Source organism: Acipenser ruthenus, chromosome 15 (assembly GCF_902713425.1).
Source record: "Acipenser ruthenus chromosome 15, fAciRut3.2 maternal haplotype, whole genome shotgun sequence".
NCBI classification, from domain to species: domain Eukaryota; kingdom Metazoa; phylum Chordata; class Actinopteri; order Acipenseriformes; family Acipenseridae; genus Acipenser; species Acipenser ruthenus.
This window is the reverse complement of record NC_081203.1, coordinates 29,028,017-29,053,473: the sequence shown is the minus strand read 5'-3', so window position 1 is coordinate 29,053,473 and position 25,457 is coordinate 29,028,017. Positions and strand designations below refer to the sequence as shown.

The window sequence follows — 25,457 nt, the reverse complement described above, 5'->3', positions numbered from 1 at the left end:
AGATTAAAATTGCATCTTAAATTTCTCCTGATAACACTAAATGATGTTTTGAAGCACAAATTCTATTGACAGAATAAACCTCAGCAAAGATCCCAAAAACATTACGTGTTAGGGGTTACTTTAGATAATGACATTCTTCTTATTGATAAAGCTAGAGCAGTGTGATTTCAATCCACAGTCATAAAGTATACTCTTAATCTGAATAAATCATTGGAAACTAATATATATATATAGCACAAGCATTCCATGCTTTTTACAAGACCTGAGTTCAGGTCACCAATTAAATAAATGTTGTGGTCTCAACCTAGCCCCACGAGTAAAATGTCCAACCAGAGATATTTTTAGTTTCTTCATTATGCAATTTTTAATTAGCATTAGCATTTCTGATGAGCACTTTAATAGTTGAGAGAAATATTGGAGGTTAAATCCACTCGTCAAGTTCACAATAGAAACCATCCAGTCAAACTGTGAAACATGGGGGGAAAAGATATAAGTTTTAGGTTATGTGCATGATAAAAATGCCTGGATAAGTAAGTACTCAGACTATATAATAGGTTGATAGGAAGAAAAAAATTTAAAAATGAAATTAAAATAAAATTGATGTACACAAAAAGTTTAAATGATTAAAAAAAACATTTATTTTCAAGCCCTTCTTCAGCTCTGTAGAAAGAAAAGTAAACACAGCCAAATCCTGAAATAAATGTTATTTTTATTTTATTTTTTAGATTTTTTCTTCCTATCAATCTTCATTTTTGAATATTTATTTATTCAATATTTATTATTATTATTATTATTATTATTATTATTATTATTATTATTATTATTATTATTATTATTATCATCACCCCAGGTCAAAAGCCCTTCATCATCATTTTTATTAATAGACTGGATCTTTAGGCTTTAAATTAAAAACCTTTGATTGCTTGTTTTGTTAACTTCTCATTGATAGGTCAAGTTCATCTCTTCGCATTGACTGAATAATAATATGTCTTCATTTAAAATAAATATCAGACTGAACCTCTGATAGATTCACTGGAGGCTGCAGCTCCTAAAATAAGCCGATAGGTTTTCTGTAAGCAACCTTTAGTCTTTATCGCTCCACTGAGTACGCAGCTGTTGTAAGAAGAGGCACAAACAAAGGAATGCTACAAATTATTTAATCTTCCTTGACAGGTTTTAGTCTCTATATATTTGACTCTCATGTCTGTGGAAGACTAAACCATTCATGCAGCATATCTGACAGTTACCAGCTGCATTTTGAAACTTGTTTAGAAACATAGAAGTTCTCAGCAAAAAAAAGGATACCAGTTCTAACTGGGCTGAAAAGAAACAGTTTATTTATTCCTTTAGAGCCAGATGTGGTGTTACTAGGATTGCTTATGTCAATTAACACTTAAGAAATTGTTCAATATGCCAGTTTTTACTTGTTTACTTCAGCTTTTTACTACTGTTTATAAAAGCTTTTCATTTTATTCCAAGACATTGAGCTGCCCTTTAGTCATGTTGACGGAAAAAAAAATGTTTTAAATTAGAATTAATCTTAATTTAAAAAACACACAGAGAAGACAGTTGAAGTGTGCTGTAATTAAAATACATTAATCTACTACAAGGTTCCAGCCAATACCTCTGTGACCTACAGTGGTCAAAAGTGTTAGCCTAGCTTGTAAGAGCAGCAGGGTGCACAGTGCAATACCACATAGGAACATATTTGACAGGTTGAGTTCTGCTTCCTGGCTGATTTACAGAACATAATTCATTGAACTAGATCTATTCACTGCATTTAAAATACAGGTATATTGACTTTTGACACCATTGACACTGCTGCAGAATGCCTCTTTTGCCACCGCTCCCTTAGCTATAACATTCTACAGCTACTTATTATCAAAGAGCAGTCCTACTGGAAGGCATCTCTGATGTCTGTGTTGTTACATTGATAGGCTGTCAACAGTCATTTTATGGATTGCAACCTGGTCATTTCAAAATCCATTCATTAGTGGTAAAGGACTAAATGGTGCAACTCAAGTTCAAGGTTTAAATGTTATTATAAGCAAAGACCTTTTTTATTTTGTTGTTCTCCCCATTATACAAGCAAACTGTCATTTGCATTAAGGCAATTGCAGTGCAATTTGGGAGAAAAGGAGCTTGGTAATTGCATCAATCTAGACCAGTTGTCAAACTGAGTTTGGTCTCAGGAGAGCTGTGAAAGAAGCTAAATCAAAAGCAAACTTATGGAACATATAGTTCCTGTTTATTCAAGAAATATGTATTTTTTATTTTATATTATAAGAAATACTGTTCAACTTTGCTATTTAATATAGCCATATTGTCATTTACAATACAGTATATTCCGTACCTTTAATTGATTATGTAAAAACGGAGGATGTGTCCTTTAAATGCAGTCGATTTCCACAATAATTTACCAGGGGAAAAATTTGAAAGGTCAGAAACTTAAATTTAAACAATTCAAACATTATTTGCATGACACTGTTTACACAGTGCAAGCTTTATTCCTGGCACTGTTTTGTAATTGAAGCTATCAAGAGCCTGGTAGCTTAATATTTAAAACTGCGTCGATTGTCTTATTCCAATATGTGTCTTTAAGGATGGTTCACAGTTCATTGTGCAGTTAAATACCAGCCATCTAGGACAGGATTTCCAACATGTGTTGCCTGCATTTCCCTCATCCTATAATCTTGTGGGGTTTTATTTGAGGTCGGTCTGTTTTCAAAGATGTGACTCAGATAGATTCAGAATTAGAAGAAGAGCGAATAAAGTGGCAGAATATTTTATCTCTTAAGAGGAAAACATCACCTATTGCAAGATAAACCTGTGAGATGTGGAAATATTACAGGTCTTAGTGATGGGTCCTCAACCAGAATTTGTGGATCATTTACTGTTTTTCCCAAATACTACACGCCTTAACCCTAGCTTGACTGTTTTAAAAAATGTTGCTTAAGGTGAACATACACTTTCTGACTTAGTATAACCAAATGAACAAGGTTTCAGCTTCGCATGATGGTATTTTCTGAGATAAAATCAGGGATTGTGCGGTATGTTTAAATGGCAGCCTTGGCAACCATCCAGACTTACAGGGGATATGCTGCAGTAGGCCTTCTCCATAGTCATGTCTGTAGCTAATATCCTTTCTTTCTTGAAAATGCATGTGAACTACCCTCTTGAGGAAAGGATGCCAGCTTCTAGAGCCATTCTGATGCAGTATGGTGTCTTCCATTCTGGCTGATTTCACTTATTGACAGACTATCACAAAGTCCTGTCCATTAAAAAAAAAATGAATTCATAAAGTGTGAAGGAATTACTTAATGGTCAATTGCGAGGATTGTGAGTGTGCTGATTTTGCACGTATTTTACATCAGACTTGTGACTTACATCAGAAGTGTGAATGGTGCTACTTACAGCAGATCATGTGGGCTAGAGAAAAAGGGTAATACATGGAAAGTTAAGGTTTAAATCACTTCGGAAGGCAAACAAAAGTGTTTTGGTAGTATAAAAGACTTATATACAGGTGTGCTGTTTTAAATTGCTGTTGTGTTGATTAAAGTACAGCGAGATTGTGGTGGGTCTTCACTCTAGGTGCTTGCAGTCATATCAGCGTTGTGCAAATCTGATGGTTACTGATTTGCTAGTTTCACCAATATACTAAGCTGTGCATTTTTACAATAAATAATGTAGACCTATTTAGCTGAAATGCATGTTGGCACATTACTGTATTGGAACTAGCCGACTACCTAAAGCTGTTTGGTATTCATAAGGTATTTGACAAATTCTAAAGTGGTATTTGCAAAAAGTCTGATAAATATTTGAAATACTTCTGTTTGTGCTGCCTTTTATTTTCCCATGAAAAAAGAAGGAAAAAAAATGACATGACTGTCAGTTATTGAATATTTATCAACCCCCAACTGTGATGCGGTCTGAAGAGTTAGAATGTTGTGTTATTTTAATCAGTGGCAGGAATTGTCAGCTGGTTTTGAGGTACTTTTTCTATCAGACATTCAAAAGAAATAATTATTTCTAGAATAAACATTTTGTTATAAAGAAGTTTTAATCTGCAGAAACTGGTTGGATAAGAAAATAGTTACTAATAGTGCTTGTTCTTTTATTATTATGCTGGGGGCTTGTAATAAAGTTGTATTACACTTTTTAACTAGTCTACAGTATATATGCTGCCAACAAAATTGGGAATAAGAAAGATAGTAAACAGTCAAGCTAGAGAGATTGTGTGTGCATATATGTAGTTAATAAGCACATTGTACATGTACATTGAGAAGTCTTATAACTACTGCCCATTTTCTTCCCCCAATGGTTTAACTTTCAAAAGCTCAGGTGAAATAATGTTGTGGTCAGAAGTAAATTATGTTGAATTTTTTGCCCTGAATTGCTTTACTTTGTAATCACCAGAACCTTATATGAAATACGTGGGCTAGATTGTATTTAATTGGTATTTATAATGCACATTTTTATTGCCTGCGTGCAGTACCATTTGCCAGGTGTCTGCCAGTTCTGAATGCTGTCTAGATCATTTTGAATGACCTTTGCTGCTGCATCAGTGTTTGCCACTCCTCCTATTTTTGTGTCATCTGCAGAGGACCTAATACTGATCCCTGTGGTACTCCACTGGTTACCAGGTTACAAACCCTGTTCAGTCATTCCTCTAATCAACTTCATATATTTTCTTTAATAAAATTGCAAGCTTAATACACACCGTGATTTTAGACAATATTGTTACATCTACAAAATTATTTCGACTGATTTCCTGGCTTCCGATAGACAGAAGTCACACAGATTCTGTTGGTGTGAAATTTAAATACATTAGCATTTGCTTACGATTGTAAGTCGCCCTGGATAAGGGCGTCTGCTAAGAAATAAATAATAATAATAATAATAATAATTATTCAATTATTCATTTTTAACAACACATAAATGCTAAGTTTGTTGGGACCTATGCTTAATCTCCTGCAAAACCATTTTAACCTGCTTCCTGTAATCCAGGGTACTTTGTTACCGTGGTTACCAGGTTTGTAATATTAAAGGTGTGCTGTCATAACCGCAGCTCCTCCACTATACTGCTCCAATCTACAATCATGTACTATAGGTCTTAACACTGTAATCGATTATTCTAATCTTCTGGAGTTTTTTCTTCTCAAAGTCCTCCAGGTGTTCTTTCATTTCTATATAGCAGAATGCCTTCAGGTGCCTTCAGACCTTATTCCCAACATGATAATCTGTCTTCAAGGTACCTTTACTATTCAAACAATTTTAGATTTTTTGATGCTGTACTTTTTATATAATTTGCTCTATACAGTATTCATTTTGTTTCCAAGATTTCCATGGTTTAACAGGTAAATGAGTAAGGGCACAAAATATATACAGTATGTACTATGCACCATCTGTATCATATAGCATAATGCATTATGTGTATCTACACATGAATAAAAGACACAACTGATTTAAATAATTAAAGATGCCAGAGAGTTGCGTACTTCAAGCCCGTAGAGGTGTAAAATAATATCTAACTGTCTAGACAGGAATAAAAAATAAAAAAACTTATTAGATCATCTACCATTAGAGCCAGGGTGAGTTATATACAGTACAGCGCATGTGAAAATCGAGGATAAATAATGAATAAGTTAAATCTAGTGCAATCATAGAAAAGATCAAAGTGCAGCGATACCAGTTGACATTGACCGATAGTGATCAAGCTGATGCCATAGCCTTCAGTCTATATTCTTGGACTCAATGTTAAAATAAAATATGGAGCTTCCCCTTTCCTTAGAACACTTCTAGATTTAGGTACTAAATGACACAGCTGAGCATTTTATCAACCCCATAATGTACAATAACGATCTAATAATAAACAAAGTGTCACTGTATTAATTTATTCAGTGTTTTTAACAGATTGTATAAAATTAAGCCTGTTTACATTGGTGATTTGGTCCTAACTAGTATCACATGCCAGTTTTGCAGTATTCAACTGAGCAACATTTTTAATGTTTTTAGTTTTTTCTCTCTCTAATGACATGACTTTACTCTGGGATTTATTTAGTTATTTACACAGGAATAACCACATGATTATGCCCAGTTCTGTTTATTGCATGATTTTGCTGGTGCCCAGTTTTCCAGATGGTTTGACTGAGGCACTAGGCGATGAAGTGGCTGGCTGTGAGTCACAAGCAGAAAATCAGCAGCAGAGCAGAGAACCATAGTCGGATTCCCATGAAGATCACTTCTACAAACACCAGGCCAAACTGCAGGATGGGTTTCCATTGCTATTATATATTTTTTCCATATTCTAATATTTTATTTTAAACTTTCACAACAATATATCAACTGTGAGGACTGGACAACTATACATGTAAATAGATATACTGTAAAGAACATACTATATGGTTTAGCACAGATGGTGAGCCACTATCTCGCTAGAGAAGTACAAATCACCTTTTACACTTCTGGATTCATGGTTACCATATTCTTTTCAAGTGGGTTAGAAGGCTGTATTGCACAATATTTCTTGTTTTATGTGTAGCAGATTTATTACAAACATGACCAGCGGTGCTATAGAACAACGGTTCTAATGATGGTGGCTTGTAGTTTGCAAGAAAGCCATTCTAAATGCAGTAATCATTTTGGGAATTTCTTACAGTTACAGATGTTACAGATGATGGATTGCTAGCTTTGGCTGAAATATACTTTTATTTTTATTTGAAAGATGTTGCTTTCTGTCTTGGTTTCTGTGTACCACCAACCCATTTTATTATGTTTAGTTTTCAATGTATAGTTACATTAAATTAACCATTCATTGTTGTTATCTGTACAAACTACCACTGTGCATTATTCATTCTAGCTAGTTGGTAATAGGGCTTTCAAAACACACCATATGCCTTCATTGTGATCCTATATATTTTCCTTGGCTTTGTGGCCAACCTAGCCATTTGTTGGGGTTCGTTAAAACACTCCTTTTGAACCAAAATGCATTCTGTAAAGTATATTTATTACATCTTGAAATTGTACTGTATTTGAAGGTTCTAACATTATGGTTGAGTGGAATATTAAGGTAAAAACATATGAATGGTTAATACAGAGAGCATTAAATCTGTAATAAGTAGAACTTTAATCAGTAAATACATTTTGTGAGAGTGTTCACTGGGGAAATGCAATAAAAGAAAAGTAGCACTTAATTAGAGCTACTTCAGTGTAAACCATTGGAACACAAATATTGTAAGATTATTAATTAAACTGATACTAAATTGGGATTAAGATTGGCGATAACTATCACATTAATTTATATTGCACATGCCTTCCTGCTTTTTTATTTCCTCTTATTAAATGGAAAATGATGAAAGCTTGAAAGCTTTTTGACACTGTTAATGTATTAACATATGTGGAAAGAGCGCATGTTGGAGTTGAAAGTAGGGCACCCAGGTGTACCAGCAGGATTGGTTTTATTCCAGTTAATAAATTAAACTGTACCTTCTAAAACTAATGACAGAGTGCATCCTGTGCAGAGACCTCAAATAATATGGAGGAATGCATTCATCATGCTATTACTCCAGATTAAGCTGTCTGTATTGTTTAAATGACTTTTATTAATGGGACAGTATGGTACCCTGATGACTAGCACTTCCTAAATACCGCTAGAGAAATGGAGGCATTGCATAGCACTTGGAGCCACTCCAGATGTAGAAAGGTTTGACATCACTGTGCTTGACATGATTTATCTATTTAGGTGCCTTATCATGTAAATCATTAATACATATCCCATGGTCACCCTATCAGCCTGGTGAAGTTCACAAACATGGAATCAAGATGCTGTCTAATACTTGGACAGCAAGTTAGAGATGTGAGGTATTGTCTTGAGATGAGCTAATGGAAGCTGCAGGCTGGTCTGGGATTAATCTTAAAAGGAATTTTAAGTTATGAGACCATAAAGATGGAGAATGAGTGGAGACACAGATTGACTGAAGTGATTCTGTTTGAGTATGCTTTCAATGTAAGCATTGTGCTTGTCCAGTTATACTAAAAATAGGAGTACAAATCATTTGTACTGTATATTAGGTATTTTTTTTATATACAAATCTTTAGAATAAGGAAACCATAGACCAACTGAACATTTAATTTGTGTCTGCTACACATAATTTGCTTTCATTTGAACATTAACAAATGCATAGAAATAGAATAAATTCTATTTATGTTCACACAGGGGCATCATTTCAGAAACATTGTGGCAAAATTGAACATTCTGTGTCCCTGTGGCAAAGTGGTTAGCAGTGTGCAGGTGCAGGTGATCAATAATCAGACAGACAACAATATCCAGGTGCAATGATGTTTTACTTTTTTTGGTGTTTAAATTATATTCTGCGAGAAATGCAATACCGAATACTATTGATAATTTAATTTATACTGATCAAGCAAAAGATGTGCTCTGAATTATATATATATATATATATATATATATATATATATATATATATATATATATATATATATATATATGTATATATATATATATATATATATATATTAAAGAAATCCGGAATTTAAAGAAATTACAAGAATCTAAAATCAAAATAGGGTCAAACTGAAATCCAAAAACGCACAGCACAGCCCTACCCTTCAAATCTATGTTACCTTTTCTTTACAGCATGTATAAGTGATTGGACCTGGGCAGAAGAAATATTAATAGTTTCTTCTGCGAGTTAATCCCTCCTAGTTGTCTCGCTGTGTTTATGTTCTTCCGTTTACCACCTGCTGTGGCAAACATATCCAACATTTTCATTTTGACTTTTTATGATATCAATAATATTATATTATTATATAAATAATAGAATGCAATGTAATTTTGTGTTGTCGATATTATCACTGGACAACAGTGAACTATCAATCAAAAATGAGTGAATGCCGCCGATGCCTTGAGACTGAGCAATCACATCACATAGCAACCGTCACCAACTTCAATCCAGATCCGGGTCAGATAAGAAAAGAATGAGGTTTGAAAACTTCCACCATCTTATAAGTGATTATATTGTGTGTCTGGTGGGTGAAAAAGCGGAAGACATAATGTCATATAGATCGTCTAGGGCTAACCAAAGCAAATGACGTTCCAGCATTCACACTGTTCTTTCCATCAGTCAGCCTTAATTATAATGTATTCTGTATACTGATAGATTGAAGGATAACAAGGAGAAAGAGGGTTTTGTACTAGTTTATCTCTTTTGATTGAGTGAATCACAATCACGTTGTGTCAGATGGTACTGATTACATTAAACAAAAATAGTACATTGTAATAAATTGTTGTAAAGAATCCAACTGTTAGAAGGTGCTTTGTACTCCCTATATTTAACCAACTGCTACTCTAATCTTTCATCTTTTTTTGCAATTCAGTCATTTTTAATACTCACTGACTATGGTGGGGGTATAAGTAGATGCCCAATGTCAAGGAGTATTTGTCAAGTGGATGAAAGATCAAGAAAGTGCATCAAAATTTACCTTGGACCTCACTCAAATAAAGAAAGTATAATGAAAATCATAAAAAAAAAAATTTATATTATATAATGATATTCATCACTTTTTGCTTAGGCCTGAAATGTTGCAGTTCATCATTGATAAAAGGAAGATGCAAACATGGCTTCAGTCTTTAATACATTAATGCATTTAGGTAACCAAGGTTTGTCTAAAACAAGTTCAGTAATTCATTCAAGATGCAGCCTTCAAAAAACTCCCTAGAGGTATTAGAATCAATTTCCAACAGACTACTGTAACCTTTTTCATAGGCTTGTTGCTTTAGGCATTAAAATAAAAAAAAAAAATCGTAAACCTATTCCTTTTTTTATTCTGTGCAATGTCTAATACAAATATACATAATTCATGGTGTGAAATTGTAGTAAATTTGAATTAAACCGTAAATGTATGATACATTTCATATAGTAATTAAATAAAATACAGTATGACGATTTTTAAAACAGTACATCTTACTTAAAGTATAAAATCCATTGATTGCAGTAGTGTACAGTATTAGACAGAATATATCAATCTTTATAGCTGTATTGAAATACATCTATTAAATAATTGTATGTCAAAGTATTTTTAATCTATAGTACTGTATTTGAGACCCCCTTCTCCCTTATCACACGAGTGATTGAGTAACACATTACCTGCCTTGAAAAGCAAACATTTGCAATGAATGGCAATTTTCTTGTTTCAAAATTTCAGACTTGACTGGCTAATACAATGCAATTGGAAATGTCAATCATTGTGCAGAGTGGTAAGGCAGAATCATCTGGAGCTGCTTGGTTGAAAAGGTTTTCTTGGACAAACACATCTCTCTCCTTATAGCAAACATGTCATGTACACATCAAACATTTTAGACAAAAGACAATTCCTACCCAGTATATCTTTTATAGAATTGTGGTGTGTCCCTTTAAAAACTCTTCGGCGTTTCCTTGGAAATCACTGCTGTTTACATTGCATGACGACAAAGAAACCCTGTTCTTTATTGAGACATCACAAATGATAATCACCGATTGTTAAAAACAGTTATTAAAGGGCACTGCTTGGCAATTTGAACGTTGTCAATAAGTTAAGGTAATGCAATCAAATGGAAACTTTGTATGTACTGTACATGTATGTAGTTTAATTCTAAACAGAGAACTATACCATGAGTAAATGTTCCATTACTATTGTGCTTACAGGAACAATGCATAGAAAGTGTTACCACTATGAAGGAAAACACATCTGTATGTGTATGCAGTATGCAATGGAATTGCATCTCCTTATTTTGCAGAAAGTGCCTTTTAAATGAACTTGAGGCATTGGCCCAGATTCTGTTAAAAGCGATTGATGGTGATAAATGTGATCGATGGTGATAAATATCCCTGTTACCATAATTTATCATGTGCTGCTATTACACTACTGGGAGCCACTGATAAGGACATCATGCCATATCAACAGCAGCACAAATAGAAACGTCACTATTTGACTGCAAATATTAAGACTGTATTTAGATCAGCATGTTAGCAAATTGTACTGGGCAGAATAGTGAACTGCTATTTTCCAGTATCCTAGTTATAAAAAAAAAAAAAAAAAAAATTTTAGAACAGAAACCTCTTGAAATCAGTTTTTTCATCAATGTTGTACTCTAATTGGTGGTACTGGAAAATCTTCTGAGGTCCATTTATGTATTATAGCAAAGCCAGTGCCACCTTTTAACTTTACACAAGTTGGGTGCAATTACCCTCTGTGTTGTGTCTTTGAATACATTTCATTTGTTTTCCTTTCCTTACAACTCTCTCTTCTCTCCTGCATTATTTCTTTTTTTTTAATCTTCTGTATCACTTCTTTGTCCTTAAGCAGTTTCACATTGTTATATTTTTACTGTCACTGCATGGACTGGTGCCACATTACATTGGCAGGTTTTTTTTTTCACCAGTACATTTATATATCACTAATGAGGATATTTCCTTTGGCCAATTGACTGGTTTGGGATGCTGTCATTTACTTAAAAAGTAACTTGTTATAAATGTTAGGGCCAGCCATTTGTGTTGCTTAACCAAGTGAGTTGCCTTGATAGAAAGCCTTCATTTGCAAACATGCACCAGTAATTGAATTCAGACTGAGTTTTAGAAGGTTAAAGTATACAAAGTTCTATCGGTAGACGGATGGGTATACAATCACCAGTGTTTGTTAAAGCTGCAGTGTTCATAAGATCTGCATCATGATTGACCGATTTGTGTGTACAGCAAATATTATGGCTATAATAATGCCTGAAAAGTTGTTTTTGTTGAAAATGAAAGAAAGACAGAAAATAATACTACCAGAATTTTGTTTAGAATTAAATACTTTTTTAGTGTTTAAGCCAACCCTCCCCTTTCACACACGCCTACATACCCATCAGAGTGAAACGTACACTTGCCATTAATCTTCCTTATCTCTCACTGTTTTATTTAATAGCATTGATTAGGAGCACTTTCACTGCATTATTTAGATCAATGAGGCAGATTCTTCACAGTAAAGGAGGAAAGTGATGGGTGATGAATTTTTTTCATTAAGTGGACAAGTTTATCAGAGGCTTTAAATGTAATAGATTATTTAAGACTAATACAGTCGAAAAATTGGATGCATGAAAAATATGAATATGTGTGGCCAATGAAATGAAGACTTGGCCATCTTGTTTGCTTACGTAAACATACTGCTTTTAATATTCAAGGCATTCACATTCAAGACAATCCCATCAGCTTGCTAATACAGCAATTCCTAAAATCATATGACATAGTCAAAGAGTACTGTTGTGTGACCGAGTGAAAATATTTAAAGAAAATGAAAGCACGCCACAGTAACCTGCAAAACTGAACAGCTTTAACCTTGGCATTAAAAAAATTACAAAAATAAAGCGACCAACTGCACTCCCTATTAGTAAGCGACCACCTGCGTGGGCTACTTTGCTGAGTAACTGATAACGGTATCAAATTCACATTTATGAATTGCTACTTTATACAGTACTGGTGATTCCAATGAAGCTGTCTATCAGTGGGCAATAAATAAAGATTCTCAGTTTGTTACCTTGCTGTAGTCCATAAAATCAGGACCTGCAAAGGGGATGGATTATTTACTAGTATGGCTTATATACATGTACCATAACGTTGGACTATACCACAGGTCATTTTACAGTCCCCAAGGCTTTGTAAACAGTAGTTGAGTGTTGACAAATCTGACAGTAGCAATGGCTTGATTATGGAAAGAAACTCATGAGTGAGTGGATAACTACATGCAAAATCAAGACCGCCAGGAGAGCCGAAAGCAATATTATTGAGCAGTACGTGACATAATGTTCAACCAAGTAGAATGTAAAGCTCTCTGTGGACTGCTGTTAACCCTTAATGTAACCGCTGTGTCAATAATTTCCACCAGGATAACATAGCATCAGTAGTAGAGGTGGGTATTTCTGTTCAGTTCGAATAGACACATGTTGACCACAACTGTACCAAGCAGTTTTCCAATAGTATTAATAAATACAATAGAAAACATTCAAGTTTTGTTTGTTTGTCATTAGAATAAATGTGAAATGTCTTTAGAGCTTATGTCTTGGTTAACATAACTGCTAAAGGTAGCTGGGTTTTGACAGGACATGCAGATTATAATTATTCCTAACTCTCCAGTCACCTAGGAATAAATACCCATTAGCTCAACCAACGTGAGCTTCCACCAGTCTAACTACTGGATACCTGTCTTTGGAAACCGTACACCGTTACGTTATGTGTCTTCTTTTTTAACAATAAAACTTGAAATGTCCCAAAGTTTCCCATGTGTTTGGCCTGTTTAGTTTTAGAATCCTGATCTAAATGCAAAGTGTTTAATAGCAAAGAGGCACAGAATTAAAAGGATGGAGTTATTAAACTGTGGATATAGTCATCCACATAGTTTGTATCTCAGTAAAGGCGCTCCACGTGGAGTGCAGGATGCACTCTATAGTCTGGACGTCACGAGTTCGAGTCCAGGCTATTCCACAGCCCTCCCGAGTCAGCGCAGGGGTGGTAGCGGTGAGCTGAGCTTAAAAAAAAAAATTGGCCATTCTAAATCGGGAGCAAATAATAAAAATAATTGGTAACAACTAAATTTATATAAAAAAATATATATATATATGACCTTTTCCATAATTATGTTTGGAACTAACCATACATACTAAAATACTCACTTACCTGAAACTTGTTTTATAAACATGAATTACGTTTTTTATAAACATGAATTAATAATTGATTGTCTTTCAACCAGAATGTAAAGCTAAGCGATGTTGAAGTCAGCTAGTAAAAGCAACATGGCCAGTTCCCTGCAATTACACAGTAACTATGTAACAGCAGGAACCATTGGTAGTTATTCGGTTATTACTATGTAAATACATGGCTATAATCTGATGTACTACCATGAATTTAAACTTATTTAGTAACCTGTTAAGTAACTCTAAATGCGAGATTGGATTTTATTTTATCACGTTGAATGAATGTACAAGACTAATCAAAATGATACATTCTGTTTTCACAGGAGCAAGGCAAGATTGGAGTCACATTTAACATCGGAACTATAGATATCAGCATCCAGGAAACCAGCACCCCAGTGAATGATGGGAAATATCACGTAGTACGTTTCACAAGAAATGGTGGGAATGCAACACTTCAGGTGGACAACTGGCCAATAAATGAACACTATCCAACAGGTAATGTAAACTCAATGGCCCTAATTAAACCAGTAGGAAAAAAAATGTAGAATAAACTGGACAGTACAGTATATGCTTTTAAACCACTGGGAAAAAAATGGTAACCCAGCACTGGACATGATGTTTTGTTTTATATTTAAGAACATTATTTTTATATTTATAACACTTCTGCAAACCCATTATGTTTTCCCAACATGTGCTAGTATAATTACCATCGAAATTGAGCTCAGTGTGTGTTTAATTTATATGGCAGGATGAAAATAGCCTTTACCTGAATAACACCTTCTCTTCTACTCATTCTATTACACTTTGACAAGAACACTGTGACATCTTTTTAAACTTTTCCATCTTATCAACGGCTTTTGACATCATAACACAGCAACCTGTAATGATAGTGTCTGACAGCCTTCAAATCAAGTCCTCTTCAATTATGCCTTCTGCCGTCCGAGAGTAGCCTTCAAACAGGTTTTGATGACTGCTTTTTGAAGCTGTAAGAAGCTGTTATTTCAGAGGAATACACCCTCTCTGTTGCTGTGGGTTTATTTTTATTTTTATTTTATTTTTTTTTGGGGGGGGGGGGGGGTAATTCTTGCAAAAAATATAATATTGACTGGAGAATAATCTCTTTTGATGAGAAAATGAGGGTAACATTTAGATCAAGTGTCAAAGACTGTTCACTGGTAATGATTGATGCCCTTGTTCTTAACAATACTATCCAGCACCTGCTGTAGTCTTGAGGGATGCTGTATAAAAAGGACATCTGTTACCCTATTAAAAATGAAAATCGTCAGAACCACAAGCAAGCAAAGAAGCAACTCTACAGTCCTAAGTATAAGGCATATCTCTCTACTAAGGGATCTACTAAGGGGTAATTTGTATTATTGACTAGTCTTCAGTCACAATTAATACAATCCATATTGAGCAGGGAAGAAATTAAAATCAACTAACTGCCAGAACCATGTGAGACTTAATAGTTTTGGTGAAATTCCAATATGTATATTTACTGAGTCTGGCTTCCCCAGGATTAAGAAATTAAGGGGATCAACATTTCATACACCATGCATTAACCTGAAGCTCACCCACTTCCAAGATATAGGAACTCTGCAATAATAAATGAATTAACTGGTGTAGGTATCAATTTATTCTTCACCCCAAGGGACGTTCATGGAAAGTAAAGTGTGTCGCCCCACTCCAAGTCAATGGTCTTCTATTGCTTGCTGACGCATGCATGTGGAATAAATGGCTAATGCATGATTGACAGTATACTGTTGCTATAGTGACTCACTTGTTCGATTTTTCTCACATTTGTTTAAAACACACCTTCAATGGAACATCATTTGTGTGTCATGGTTAGTAGAGCTATAAATACAGTACAATGTTTGAGTGGAGTGCCGAGATGAAGACTACACATACATCTTTCTATGTACTATTCTTTCTAATTTCTTTATGAAAGAAATAAAAAAAAACTTATAAATATATAAATAACTAAATCATATAATGATACTGCTTTGTAATAAATAAATAAGCACCAATACTCAAGTTACTGTGTGCCAAATTACTGTCAAGACTGAATGTCTTTTAAATGTTCCCAAATATCAAAAGATGCACAATAAAACAACTTACTCAGCTAATGATGTTAAAATAGGGAGTCACATACTCTTATTCTCAACAAGCATTGGTACCGTACAGTCGAGTGGGTGAGCTGTTGGATTACATTGCATGACTTGATCACATTATCATGCCTTTTTTTTGTAGCTTTAAAATGCCGGAACAAAAAAAGGAAAGGATTTAGGACTATATTTCTTTCCTTTTCCCAAAAATGCTGGGAAAAATGCTGAAAGCAGCTATGTAAATTGGACAAGACAACTTGTTTTTCTCCAGCTGTGAAACCAGTGTTTATTGGATGGTGACATGGTGTGACAATGACTTCTTTATTTTAAGATTCTCAAAAATAGTTGTAACCTTCATAGGTTTATAGGGATGGTGATTCATTCATTTAGATGATTTTAAGAGACCTATCTATTTTCCATTAGCCTATATTGCTAGTCTCTAAATACTATTTCTCCAGTTACATTAACCAGTATATGAATCTGTACAGCATGTTCAATCTGTGTGGGTTTACAAACTTATGGAAGGTTTTCTGAGTTTGCTGCCCGTATAAAGGGTGCTACTGATGAAACATGAGGGAATCTACTTTAATGATTTAAACAGCTGGTGGTCTTAATGACGCCACCCTGAAACCAAGCTCTATGATGAAACTTGTTTCACTTTATCTTATTGGCTTAAGTGAAGGATTCATGTCCAGTTGACGAATGGCAGTACCATTGTGTAAATAAATAAATAAATCCTGTGCCATGCCATGTTTCTAGTCCTGTTTGTGTTTATCATTCTCTGACACCCCTATAAGAAGGGCATCTATTTTTAGATTATGTGGCAACATCACCTGCTTGTGATGCAGTTCAAACTAATGGCTGAAACCCATCGGGGCTGCTATATTCAACATGCAGTGTTATGGTCTCATGAATAACAATATTAATAACAATAATAAACAGTAATATAATTGTAGACTAGTAATGATCCCTTTCCAAGCACAGAATACCGCCAGGGAGTATTTTCAATGTAGAAATCCAGTTTGATTGTCTAATTCAGGTTGAATTGTAATATGAGCTGATACATCCAAGGCTACACGTTTCAGGCTTCCAAAGTAGTTGACACTGTTTTGCTTTGCACTTAAACTTGCAGTTAATGGTACACTCTATTCGTAGGTAATTTAATTAGAATTGATTTTTCTTCAAAAGCTGAATGATTTCTCCTGTAATTATAGGTTAGTGTTATATAATTGACTCACGTCTTGAAATGCTAATGTGAAAACTGCAAAATTACTTTCGTTCCTTCAGTTCATTCTTTAATTTATTTGACCCCCTCCCTAACACATAGCGGGCAGACCAGTACCACCACATGAAGACAGTAGGAGGCTCAGTAAGTAGTGTCCTTGATTTAAGTCATTTAAATTCAATCATTATACGGCAGATTTTCTTTTTTTTTTAAATTCACTATGATACTCACTAGATATCTCTCTTATTAATATTTTCTCATTCCTCCATCAATACATTTTGCTTTCTGGTTCTCATTGTTAAGGTCATTCCAGACATGTTCTATATGGCTGTAATCATGACTGGGTTAGTTATTTAATCCTTATAGAACATGTAAGAGAAGCTTTAACCAGAAGCTTAGTGCCATGGGACAGAAACTTACCAATGTGGAACAGTGGTAAAATGAATTGGTATTAGTTTCTTCATAATCCCAGCTAAAAAAAACTATTTAAAAATATTTAAAACAGAGGTGACATAAAATTGCATTGTGCTGCAAGGGTTAAACCATGTGACATGTTGACATGGAACCTGGAAAGTGAAGGCACCTGACCTTCATTAGTTTCTAGCTTGAAGCCATTTTCTGTTAGCTTGCATGGGGAGCTCTGGAACAGGGCCAAGTCTTTTATGTAGGATGGGGGAAAAAACGCATCTGCCTGTTCATTCATCCTTGCCACAGCTTCTCGGATTTTAGCATCCTAAAAAAATGGCTAGGCTTTATTATTTATAATGCACTGGTTATTTATTTAAAGTTAAAGAATGTAAGTTTCTAAATAAAATAAACTTCCAGGTATATTAAGCCATGTGTAAATGCATACACTCCTTCAAATCACAGGAGACTTTTTTTGAAAGATGTTACAGATGTCAAAGCCAGTGCCCTTTTACCTGCATCACCCATAAGATCTATTTTAATCTACAGAAGCAAACCAAGACAGATATGTGAACTACGTGGTTATTTCCGATAACAATGCCTTTAGAGACAGTAGTATCAGTCCCAATGCAAAAGTTAAAGGCAGCTAAATGTTCTCACTGAACCAAACAGGCAGCCATTTTCCTGCTCAAGCACTTCATATAGGCAGATCTCCAGTCCAGCACAGTCGAATTGTATGTGTTTTTAACAAGTCTGGATTTCACTGTCAGCTAAAATTCTGCCAAGTGTTCATTTCCTAAGCACTGACATAGGAGGTTTAATCCATGGCCTAAACTACTGGGCAGAAACTAATTGTAATTGAATAACTGAAATGGCCGATCATCTCTTGTTTCGTACATAGCATCAAGTCTGAATTATTGTAAGATACCTAGCATAGTGCCAAATCACAAAAATGCCTATATGCATACACGCGTACCACAAGCAATGTTAATTTATGTGATTAGGTAAAGGGTTTCCTTTGCTGTAATGCAGTTTAGCAAGACACAGCAATGATAGAAAAAAGGACTATTACTAGATGTGATCTGTTACAAAAAAAACATGCATAAACTGTGGAGAAATTATTTTTCTGACTGACAGGAGGGATCATATAGTCTGCTGCAATCTAGTCCAATTTGCATCAGCTGCTGAAGTGTATGTGAAAGAGAACAGGGCAGCAGACAGAGATAATAGAAAAGGAGACACTGAAGGAGAAACCAGCAGAGTCACAGGAGTAGAGAGAGATTTAAAAAAAATAAACGGCAAACCACGATAGGAATGACACAGAGCTGTTGCTGGGTAATATTAAATGAAAAGAATAGAACATTTCAGAATTCGGTTGCTTTTTACAAGATAAAACACATTTTTCTAAGCAGTTATGTGTATTTATTACTCTGGAAAGTCGGATCCAAGATATTTTGGTGTTTACAAAATCATTATTTGGAATGAAATGTCCTGTTCCTGAAACAGCAAAATAAGACAGAAGACTGAGTAAACAAATGTGTCATTGCATGTACCAGTAAACTATGTAGTAGTTAATTGCTGCATATGAAATACATAGATGTTTTATTTGGAACATAAATATGAATAATTTTGGAACAAATTATCACACACAAGATATAAGGGAAATTCAAGTTTTAGGCATTTTATAAAGAAATCTGTATAATAAAGAAAAGGTGCTACGTTATACTGTAGAATCAGCTTAAACAATAAACTGAATACATCTCTACAACAGAAACAATGACGTTGCTCCTCACATATTCTGTTACATAAATAAAGCATTTTAAATACCGAAGTTGCCTACTAAGTTTAGGTTTTAACTAAAGCAAGACATATAAATTTCAGCTCTGGCCAGCCTGATTTGAATATGTAGGGACACTGTTTGAAAGCACTGTCATCCTTTGTCATATCCTACCACTGCCGCAGAACAGTTATCCTGATGGAATCAGAGCAGATTTACATCAATAATGAAATCCACAGTAGTCTGCTGACCTGAACAAATAGAATGAAGTTGTCAGCATGTCATAGTTTGTATATTTAATAGAAAAGAGATTAACTATTGCAGGGTATGGGAGAACTCTGCCATGTACCTTAGACTGATATACTGGATGTGAAGAGCAAGTGAACCGTGACTTGTTGCCTTGCTCAGTATCAGCAAAAAAAAAGAGACTGAGGTGTGTTGGGTTTAAACATTGGCTGTTAGTTGTTAAATCCCAATCTCATCTTTATAAAAAGCTTTTGCAAACACTGGGTCACAACCCATAATAATGGTAGCTGAAAAAGCAGGCAACAATCGCATCTTCTGATTGTTTTCTGCCTTTGCAGCTGTAATCAGAGGTTCAGATCTCTTTACAACCGTCTCTATGTTTAAATATGACAAACCAATACCGTATTTTGGTGTCATTATAACCGCAGGCCAGAATTCTGCATGAAATATGCTTGCTTTCCAACTAATACATCAAACCAAAGCAGTGTGAGTGGAAATGTCTCATCTGAATCTGCAGCGTTTCAGGTCCAATCGCTAGTCAGACAGACATTTGAGTTGCATTTATTGTAGCCACTGACATGAGTGTTTTCTTTATATGGGGATGTTTTTGCACTGGTAAGAAAAATAAAAAAAATAAAATGATATATCCCTTTGTTAATGTAAGGTGCTTGCAGCAGTAGGAGGTTTTAAATCACATATTTAAGCTCCTCTAGATGAGAGTGCAAAACAGAAATGAAAAAAAATGGGTTGCCTATTTTATAAAATTGTATGTGAAATATAGATAGCTGACATTTTCAATATGGGCTTATGAGAGAAAACTAACTATTGGAAATAAAAACACAAGTACTAAAACATTGACAAGAGCTATTGTTTTTGCACATTTCTAAGGCTAGGACCAAATCAAAACTTTGACAACCCTCTAATCGCACTTAACAAAACTGTATTTAATGGCGATTTCTTTTTTTTTTGTAAGTATCTTATTTTTTCAACTCATAAAAAAAATAAAAAATAAAAAAATCGCTATTAAATACAGTTTTGTAAATTGTGTAGCAGGTTGTCAAAGTTTTGATTTGGTCCGAACCTAAGTCATGATACAGTTAAGGACACGCAAACACAAAACATTTTTCAAAAAGTCATTGGCTTTATCTGCCAGGATTTAAGGTAATGGTTTCCTAGGTATGAGATAAATCGTCTTGTACCCTACAAGCTAAATACAATTACTCTTATCAAAAACAGAATCTTTAGCCCCTTATAAATCTCTCCAGGGGAAAAAAAGATAAGCTTTCAGTATGAGCTGTAGGCCTAATCCTGCGATTAAATGAAACCACCCAGGATGTTTGCGATTAATGCTTTTGCTCTCATTGTCTCTGAAGATATAGGAGAGAAAGTCCACGAATAAAGGCATTTCAAGACATGAATCCTGTAGCACAGGGAAGGCTACAAACTGTGGGCAGGTTTGAGACCACCAATCCGTGTTGTGGTCCATGGTTTACAAGTTAGGAAGAAATAAAGCAACATAGATCTAAAAATGGATCTGTGTACTCTTCACCCCTCTTTCTCAGACAAGATGCCTTAATACTTAAGGAGAAGTGAGCGGTCAAAGATTTATGCACTCACTTTAGCATCTCTTGAGGAAGAATCTTGAAGGATTTTCCCATGAACCCTTTTTCTCTTTCAGTTTGCTGCACGGTACAGAGCCTTTGAAAAAGGACCGATCAGTATCAGTTGTCACATTTATGAACATCTTTGTAGAGCTACATCAATAGTCATCAATAATGGGTGGAAGAAACTATAAAAGATCAGTTAGCAGATTTAAAATGGCATATCCAATTGTTGATATATATGTGTTCCATTAAACACAAGGTTAAATGTTGATACACTATTGTTAGTGTTGCATGACCTTTTCTTAATTCATATGTGTAAAAAGCAGCCTGACTGAATTCCCTGGGAGAAATTTTATTATCTGGAAACTTGCATTTTCTCAATGTAAAATAGAGAACAACTGCAAGCAAGCACAGACAGTATTATTTCCTTCAAAAACAATTCAAGAATTTTATGTTTTTCATTCCCGTCAAGTGGTGTCATTTCATATTTTTATATTTTTCTCCCAATTTAACCTTCATCTCCATCTAATTCTGGGTAGTCCAAGAATAAATTAATTTCTTTCCCTCCATGTGAAACTCTGATACTGTATATAGGGGTCAGAACAGGTTAATAAGTGTGCATTCTGCAGGTTTCTTCGGTCTTGTTTTATATGTGGTTGACACTGTGGCTTGGTGAGGTTAATTTAGTGGAATCAGGACACTTAAACTAGAGTTACAAAATCCACATACAAATGTCATTCATACAACCATGCACTGTAATACGAAACCCAATAATAATATATTGTTGAATATGCATCATTGTGGCAGGTGAGTGGGTACATACTGTACAGCGAGCATGACATTGGGTGCAGGGCCCCTGTAAAATCAGGGCCTTCTTTTAAAGTATGTGTTTTTATTTGTATAGCATGGTACACTGCAGACTAACTATACCGTCCTGTTGTCGGCCAATCGTCAAAAAAGACTAGTTGGCAACCATTTCCTTATCTTAATTAATCCAATAGCCATGATTCTGTAGAAATCTAAAGATCTTCCATCTCTGTTGATGTAATTGAAGCAAAGTATACAACATCTGTGCAGACCCTTGCTGTGTTTAACATTGTGCACGCTGTGTGTCGCTGGGACGTGTGAAGAAAAAGGAGTGGTTTGATAGATTACTGCAACCACAAATTACATTGCTGTATCGTTGTATAAGAATATAATGATAATGTGTAATCATTTCATAATTTTAAACTGGGGGACTATTTATACAAGTCATTTTTTAAAATCTCACCATGACTGTGTTATGATAATGCAAGACACTGTGTGACATGACACTCTCTGACTGCTTTGTCTTCTGGCTGCGACAGATTTCTTTGAAAAGAACATATCAAAAATTGTTATAAGATCTTTATAAGACAACAACAAAAATCAAACACAATACTTTGCTTTCTAAAAAGGGAATACATCTGTGTAGATCTGAGTACCTTCTGCATTCAGGTCGCCTCCAGCATTGTCTTCTCTTAGTACAGTTGTTGCTTACTTATACAATAATAGCAGTATGTACATACACTGACAGTTTGTTGCTGAAGCTAGTGTAGAAATGCCACCAGTATGTATAGTTTCATCACTTTTGCTGTTGTCATTTGCTCTTGTTTGGCGTTGCAATTAAATAAGGTGTTTCTGGAAGTATTCTTTGACTGAATGTTCTAATCAGCAACACAAAAGACAGCTGAGGGCATCATTTTAGTTGTAATGATTCCCAGCATCTAATTAGGTTACAACTCAGGTACCAGCTACCATGTTAAAAGGGTAAATATTGCAGTGTCCTGTGTCAACGTGTGAATGACAGAAAACATCAATAAAACATTATGCAAATTGTAGCATGCTGTGCTCATGCCAGAGGCTAAATATTGACCTCCAATTTTGATGTGTGTGGCATGTAATAAAGCTTTGAGAGACAGAAGCCAAATCTTAAAGCTTTCAACATCTTACATGCTTTGTCCATGTAACTGGTCCCTTAACAGAAACACAGCACGAAGACAGGCCACCCACCACGCCAAACCTGTTCAGCTACTGTGTGCTGTAAGTAATTGGTGATACTGATGAGAATGTTCAGCTGCTCTCAGTGCCAGAGCTCCAATTACCTGTAAACCCAGTCAGGGATATTGATTGCTATTAACTACTGACAATCATTATTCAATTATACAGGACTGATTTTGACATTTGGTACAGTACTAGCAATTTTCACTTCCAACCACGTCGAGTAAAATGAAGTGATTTTGTGTTGTTTTATATAGCTACTGTATTTGTTGTTTCTAAAGCGTTGGTATTGAATAACAGCAGACATTTATTATCAGCTTTCTGACAGATTGAGGGAAGCCTGCCTATATGGTGTTGTGCTAACTCCTGATGTCCCTTTTCATTGCTGCCCTAGTGAGAAACACCAACGGCACTGTCCTGGCATGAATACTTTATAGTGTGCTGAACTGCTGTAACGCTTTATATGCAGACTGACTGGTTACTGTAGCTATTCTTAACAGTTGCTTTTTAAAATACATCAATATGTCCTATTTAACTTTTTTAAAAGCATATACTGTCCTTCTAAAGAATAAAATAACCTACATTTGTTTTAATGAATTTAATTAAACTGAAAACAAAAACTATTTTGTAGAATTAATATACAATATATACACACATACATACATACAACATATTTTTCCTAAACCAAAAATAAAATAAAATTTTACTATTTTGCCTTTATGCCAATCTAATACAATTATTACTGTTTAATAGAATGTTTGCTGATCTGTTTATAATTAAAATTGATGGTCTTTTAAACTTTATAAAATCTCAATATTCATACTCATGCTGTGTTCATTTCAAATAGATTTCATAAATTAACGTGAACATTTAAAGTAAGCAGGTTTTGGGGTTAATTATATATTTCATATATATGTGGATGCTTAAAAAGTGATAACATTACAAACAAAAAGATTAATACATTTTCTAAAATTATTTTTAAAAATGGTTTAAACTTAAACAAAAAAAAACCTGTAACGGGTAACTGTGCTTAAATACTTGACATTGCAGACTGTTTTAAGTTGTTTTTTAAACTTTAAAGGCAGCAGTGATTATGAGCGTCTTCAAATGGTAAATAAGAAAATCCCATTCAAATATACCCGGCCGGTAGAGGAGTGGCTACAAGAGAAAGGTAACATGTTAAACTTTTAAAATTATAATCTTTTTATTATTATTATTATTATTATTATTATTATTATTATTATTATTATTTAAAAAATACTAATAAAGCCTGTAACAAATGTCAGCTAACACAAATCTTTTTTCGCATTGATAAATGAATGTTTTAATTTATGTTATAATGTATATCATAGTTTTCTTTTTTCGTTGTCTAAATCATATTATAATGCATTATCATCAAACATAGTTAAAGGGACTGTAAAAATGAAATATATAAATTATGCATGAACAGGTATATAAAACGATAATTATAGCATGCTAATAAAATCTATCTAAAACCAATCTAAGAAAATATGACTACTTTAAGTTATTCCCTCTAAGGTACAGTATATATAAAACCAACCAGACTGTTAAACTGTTTGCTTAATGTAGTAGTAATCATTCAACTATGGAAAGTAATGACCATATTACTAATAAACAAATACTTAGAGGGAATACTGCAAGAAATTTCAAGCATTGTGTTTAAGATCACTCTAAAATGTATTTAAAGAGTATTACTTAAAATGAAGGTACAGTAAAAGTCCCTTTAACAATCTCTAAAACATAAACCCAGTTTCAAAACCATTACAGATTTTAACATGCATGAGCTGACTTGCTATGTATTTGTATGTCTGTGATTTTTTTAAAACACCTTTTATTAACTAAACTGTGTCTTAAGATATCTGTGGTATTAAGCATGCAATGTGTTAAGGATTTGAACACTGACAAAAATTCCCATTGCACTTTTACAGTTTGTATGTATATACTGTATATTTGCTAAAAGGCAATCAAATGAACAGTTTGGATATTTAACTCTATCTATATGTATTTTTATCTTAAAGACACATAAAAGTAATATTAAACATGAAAATACAAACGATAACAAGGATCACAAGCTTTGTCTTATTTTTTTTCTAATACTGGTAAAGACAAAGACATGCATGTAATCAATGTAAACATCCTAAACATCCTATAAATATCAGTGAAACATAATGATGTACAACTAAATCATATACGTGATACACTAATCGTTAACCTAAATGGAGCAAAACATTCACTACAACAGTAGGGCCTCAGAATAATGAAAATGTGTGATTGCCCTTTTAGCAAAATCTTTTCTAAAAAATGTTTTTTAAAAAAGGCCAATACGTTATTT

General features: G+C 34.2%; 1 protein-coding gene across 42 annotated transcripts in view; it reads left to right on the top strand.

Annotated features, from left to right (window-relative positions):
- Nucleotides 1-25,457, top strand: part of LOC117421848 (neurexin-3) — a 295,839-nt gene that overhangs the window by 232,581 nt on the left and 37,801 nt on the right. For 15 of the 42 annotated variants that reach the window (XM_058987794.1, XM_058987781.1, XM_058987766.1 and 12 more), the window contains 2 exons: nucleotides 14,047-14,218; nucleotides 24,186-24,275. In XM_058987794.1, the coding sequence (XP_058843777.1) occupies nucleotides 14,047-14,218; nucleotides 24,186-24,275 (262 nt within the window). Of the gene's footprint in view, nucleotides 1-14,046; nucleotides 14,219-17,155; nucleotides 17,198-24,185; nucleotides 24,276-25,457 lie in introns of all 42 variants that reach the window. The other 27 variants (XM_058987762.1, XM_058987757.1, XM_058987758.1 and 24 more) reach the window with 2 other exon arrangements.